At 31.7% G+C, this 5526-nt stretch overlaps 1 protein-coding gene across 1 annotated transcript; it reads right to left on the bottom strand.

The window, feature by feature from the left end:
- Nucleotides 1-251: 251 nt before the first annotated feature.
- LOC114188718 (L-ascorbate oxidase-like) lies at nt 252-4648 on the bottom strand. The gene is made up of 5 exons (XM_028077345.1): nt 4233-4648; nt 4045-4137; nt 3546-3758; nt 2675-2869; nt 252-1306 (listed from the first exon to the last, which is right to left on the bottom strand). The coding sequence occupies exons 1-5, from the start codon at nt 4503-4505 to the stop codon at nt 347-349; spliced, it is 1734 nt and encodes a 577-aa protein (XP_027933146.1). The 5' UTR covers nt 4506-4648; the 3' UTR covers nt 252-346.
- Between the last annotated feature and the right edge of the window lie 878 nt (nt 4649-5526).

Raw genomic sequence — 5526 nt, 5'->3', positions numbered from 1 at the left:
TAGGATTCACATGTGACTAAGTCTAATTTATTGTTTTTGTTTTGACATTGACTTAATAATTTAGCAACTATCTTGATTTTTTTTTATTAAGTAATTTGAGTCCAAAATATATAATCATTAAATTAAAAATATCTCCCATGGTTTTTTAATCGATAAAAAAAAATCATATATTTCTTTTCAAATAAAAAATGAGTTATAAAAGAATTCTATGAAAATAAATAGATATAGCATAAAGAAAAAGAGGTTTAAAATAACAAAATCTACGAATAATTTTGAAGAAGAATAAAGGAATAATACACTTAAAAAATTATTAAGATCATATAAAACGTACATAGTGTATCTAGTTTCAGTAGCGTCCATTTTCCACTAGCTTCTTCCCAGTAAGACCACAAGTTAGTGCTTCCCTTGGAATTTTTCCAACTTTGTGAATAGCCTCAGCAAAAATGACACCCATTCCCATGTGCAAATGTGGTTCAATGTGGCAATGAAAGGCCCAAACTCCTGGGTTATCTGCCGTAAACCTCAACGCAGTCCAACCATAAGGGAATATTACAGCAGTGTTCCTCAAAGGTGCATGTGTTAAGTTGAACTTCTTCTCATCACCATGTTTGAATTTCCCTTCTCCATACCCCAAAACCCAAAAGTCATGTCCATGCAAGTGCCAAGGGTGAATCTCACTACCATTCCCACTCAATTGGTTTGCATTTTGCAGTATCACATCAACAACCTCACCGAGGTTGAACCTGTAAACCCCATTGCCGATGGTTGAGTTAGGGTTGACAGGAGGGTTGAAAATGTCATAGTCTTGAGGGAAAGTCACAGGTGGAGGTGTTTGATCAAAAGCATCGTTTAGTTTGAACTTGATGGAACCCAAGTAAGGGGTTGGGGGCAGAGTTAGGGACACATTGTTAATGGACCATTTGGTGAACCCATCAACGCGATTTTGGGTGTTGAGAAGGAAAATTGTACGATCAGAGTGTTTTGGAGGTTGTGGGGTTCCCATCTTCGCAATGATTTTCTTAGTGAATGCTTTGCTATGTTCAAAATCATTCCAAAGGGGTGTGACGGGTGGTGGAGAACTTGGAAAAACCGAAGCAGAAATTGTCTTGTAGTTCAGAATGGTTAAGCCTTGTGGGGTGTTGGGTTTTCTTCCTCTAACTCCAATTGAAACCCAATAGTTTTTCTTTGAATCTTGATCTGTGCGAAGGAGAACCGAGTAGGTCTCACCAGAGTAAATATCCATGTCATCAACCGCAAATGGTGTAACATAGTTTCCATCAGCTTCCACCACAAGAAGTTTGTGATCCTACAATATAAAGAATTTTTTAACTAGTTACACCTTTGAATTATATTTTAAGAAAATAAAATTACATAGAACTTGCTAATATGTTTTATTTTGGAAAATGATTTTTTGACTACTAAATTTTGACAACTTTCTCTTACAATCTTATGTGGCATTTTCTAACTGGTTTTCCATTTTTCTATTTTCTCATTCTCAATATTTCAAAACCACTTAGAAAATAACACATCATGTTTTATAAAAAAAGTTGTCAAAATTTAGTAGTCAAAATATCATTATTTTTTTTTTAAAAAACAAGTATATGTTAATAATCATGCATTAAGATAAGAAGGATTTTCTTTAGTTACACCCTTGAAATGTATATTTTACCGAAAACAGTAGAATCTTAATGATACACGTAATTTTTCTTTTATTCTCCTAATATTTTTTATATCTTAGACACACCATTATCTTTTTCCAATGTTTGGTGTGTGACAACAACTTAGTGTGTCCCACTCACTCATATACCTCAAACCCTAATTTCCAAACCAGTCCATTCTTTGAAGAAGGAATAATTGCCATTATTTTGTAACACCACCCATAATTACCTTTATTTTCTATACACCTAATTAAGATATGTAATTCTTCAACACTAGAATATTTTCCTTACTAACCACCATTCCCATTTTATTACTTTACAATACAATAAATAGTTTATGTACAGAGTAAGTAATACATTATTATATTTTCATTTAATTTGCAGCCGATATGTAATAAATTATAACTTTTAATAGTTATATATATTAAACATCAGAGTCATCGTATAATAAATTATAACTTTTATATATGTGCTACTAATTTCAAATCCTTCTAAATCAACCATAAGACTCTTTCAAGTTCCAACATACAACGGTCTTTTCCGATGTACACAAAAAAGAGAGTCACGCATCCACTAAACATTATTTTTATAATATATATGAAAGATAGACCATTCAAACCATCTTTATCTATTATTAGTGTTTTACATCCTTTTTCAACTTCTTTGATGCCTTAGTCAAGTCTCTATTACCTTAACGCCAACTAAACACTTCAATTATTCTGTTGTTGGTAAACAAAAAAATAGTGATAGATGTGATGAATTTCTGTGAATTTCTCCAATTTTTGGTTTGAGAGAGAAGAATTAATATAAATATCTTATATACTAACCTCATCAAATATCTAATAGTCACTAATTAAGATGTATGTGTATGTGATGAGAGTTTTAGAATTATGGCATGGTGAACCAAAAGATTTGGAATCCAACAAAAAGATAAAAGGTTAAAAATAGAAAACTAAAAAAGAGAAAATAAGATGCAAGATCCCTCATATAGCTAGGTTCATATATATAGAACTCACCGAAATGGCTAAGTTGAGTGCAGCTAGGGAAGTGGTGCTGGCAACCCTAATTCTGTAGGTCTTGTTTGGCTCCACATGAAGAATTTGAGGGGCACATTCTTCACCACCTTTAAATTTGCACTCTGGTAGAGTGGTGTTTACGAATTTAGCTGCCAGAGAACAATTGAATTGTCCCCTTCCATTGATCAACAGAGTCTAAAAAAAGGTGACAAAATTAGTAAAGGGTGAGAATAAGATTCTAGAATGTGTAGCTTTCTTTTTTCTTTCTCCTTTTCAGGGAATAAAAGTCTACTACTTAACGCGTGATGCTCTAGTAATTTGCACATTTTGTTTATGTCGAACAGTCTAAAATTAAATAATCATTTTTAAAGTAATGTGAAACTACGTTGTCTTGAAATATGTTTAAGGGAAAATAATAGAAAAAAAAAGGTAAAGGTAGGGTTGTGAAGGATTCAAAGATGCCCTATTTTAAAAATCCAACGCTACTTTAACCAGATGCGTCACATGTGCATCTTTTTTCTAGATTACTTTATGAATTTGATATGATGTTTTGATTTGGATCTGATACCTTTACACCAAAATCACTATTTCTTTTCTTTTGTTTTGTTTTCTGTCATATGTGGAAAGAAAAGTTAACACGACTTGGCTGTTTCAATTGGTTCATGGCATCTTATTTATAAACCTTTGGGTCAAATGCCTCTTGGAAAAAAAAAATGAAAAGTAATACTTATTTAAAGGATTTTCTTTTATTTTTGTTTAATTGCTTTTCTTTGTTTAATAGTAATATTTTAGAGTTTTCTATTTTCAATTGTGTTAATTAAATAATTTGTGCCATTCATTTTTTGATTTCTTTTTTCATTATATTAATTACCTGAGGTTCACCAATCCATTTTAACGGTTTTGAGGAGAGGCCAACTTCTTGTTCATGCGAGCTGGTGTGCCACAAATCACTTAGAAGAAGGTTGAACTCACCATCATAGTGAAACGGTTCGTTTTGTCCCTTTGGTAAATCTACTATCAATGAACCATACAACCCTGCTGCTCTTTGCATACCATGGTGTCCATGATAAAAGTATGTTCCAGGCTGCACCATATAAATTAATATATTATATTAAATGTGACTAAATTTATTTCAAATAATGACATTCTTTTAATTGATTTAAAAAAAAAATTAAAAAGATGTAACTTTAAAAACATTTTTTTTTCTTCTCTTTTCTCTTTCTTACTTTCATTTTCATACACCAACCCTTTGGACTCAAAATTCAAAGTATTAAGACATGGACAGTAATCAATATTAGACTTATATATAAATGTATAACAGAAGCATGTGTCTTTTTCTTGGTTAACGATAAGGAGAGAAATGTAATTACCCTGTCAACTATAAATCTGTAGTTAAAAGTTTCTCCTGGATTTATGGCACACTGTGAAATGGCAGCAGTTCCATCTGCCCAGGGAGTTCCAACCTTCATAACAAACAACAAAAACCAACATCAACAATTATGTTTCACATTTGTTGACACTATCATACATAAAACACAGTAAAAAAAAAAAAAAAAACCTGTCTGATTCCATGCCAGTGAATAACGGTTCCCTCAGTGAAGAGCTTGTTGGTAAGAGCAATGTTAAGAGTGTCACCAACTTCAGCCCTAATGGTTGGTCCTGGAAACTGACCGTTGATTCCCATCACAACGTGTTCCAAGCAATCTGGTTTTCTGATCATGTACTCCACATCAAACTTGTAGTGTCTAACCCTTCCTCCAACTGAATACTGTGTCAATCCTAACCATATGCACCATACAAAAACTGCTCTCAACCCTATTATTCTCATCATATGCTAACACAAAACCTTAGCAGGGTCTCGACTACCACAACAACCTAATATTGCTGAACAAATGAAATATTGAAAGACAGATTTAAGAATAAAAGAATATGCAGAGGATTGAGATTATGTCTGAATGGTGATACCTTAGCATAGGTAGGCATATATATAGTGAGACAGGGAAGGTGCTGTGAAATTTCACCTAATGCTGTCGAGTTGTTTTCGTGGTTATATTAATCTTTGCAAATAGTGCGTGCAACTTTTTTGAATGTATCAACTATCAACTGCTTCTGCGTATACTCCTTTTTTTTTTTTCTTTTAATAAAAAAAGAAATGCTTAAAGCATAGTTAATACATATATATTATATACAGACAGGTACAAGGAAGCCATTGATAAATCTTTATGACTTATATTTTTTAAATTTTCTCCTATATTTCTAGGACAAAATATGAGAAGAAGAAAAATAAAATAAAGTTAATTTAGGATGAATTAAAATTAAAAATTAAAAAAATCTCTTTAGAAAAAAAGTTGCATTTTTTCATTGTAGTAAATAAAAAGGACAGATTATTTAACATCAAAACTAAATAGTCAATAAAACAAATTTGTATTCGTAAAAAAAATAAAAATAATGAAAGATACTATCAAATAATATTGTCTAATAAAAGAGAGTGGCTAAGATTTATACTCAAAAAAATGCTTAATAGTTAAGAGAAAACTATGTCTTTAGATGTGACACAATACGAGTCCAAATCCTCTGCATTCTTATTTCTGATATTTTTCCGTATTCTTTGAACAACGTGTAGCAGAGAATTTTGTAATTTGGCCTGCAAATCGAAAGCATTAAGGCTTTGTTTCTATGGGAGTAGGGATTCGGGAGAGAGTCCGAAGATGAATTTATGTAGATTTGAATGGATGAATTTTTGTGTTTTTTGAGTGAACTTAAAGAGTAAAGAAAATAGATTTGGAGATAAGTTTTATGAAAGTTAGTGAGAGAGTTGATTGGTGTGATAGATAAAATTAATTGTTAAAATA

This window comes from Vigna unguiculata, chromosome 6, assembly GCF_004118075.2.
Source record: "Vigna unguiculata cultivar IT97K-499-35 chromosome 6, ASM411807v1, whole genome shotgun sequence".
Taxonomy (NCBI): domain Eukaryota; kingdom Viridiplantae; phylum Streptophyta; class Magnoliopsida; order Fabales; family Fabaceae; genus Vigna; species Vigna unguiculata.
This window is presented reverse-complemented; position numbering and strand designations above follow the sequence as displayed.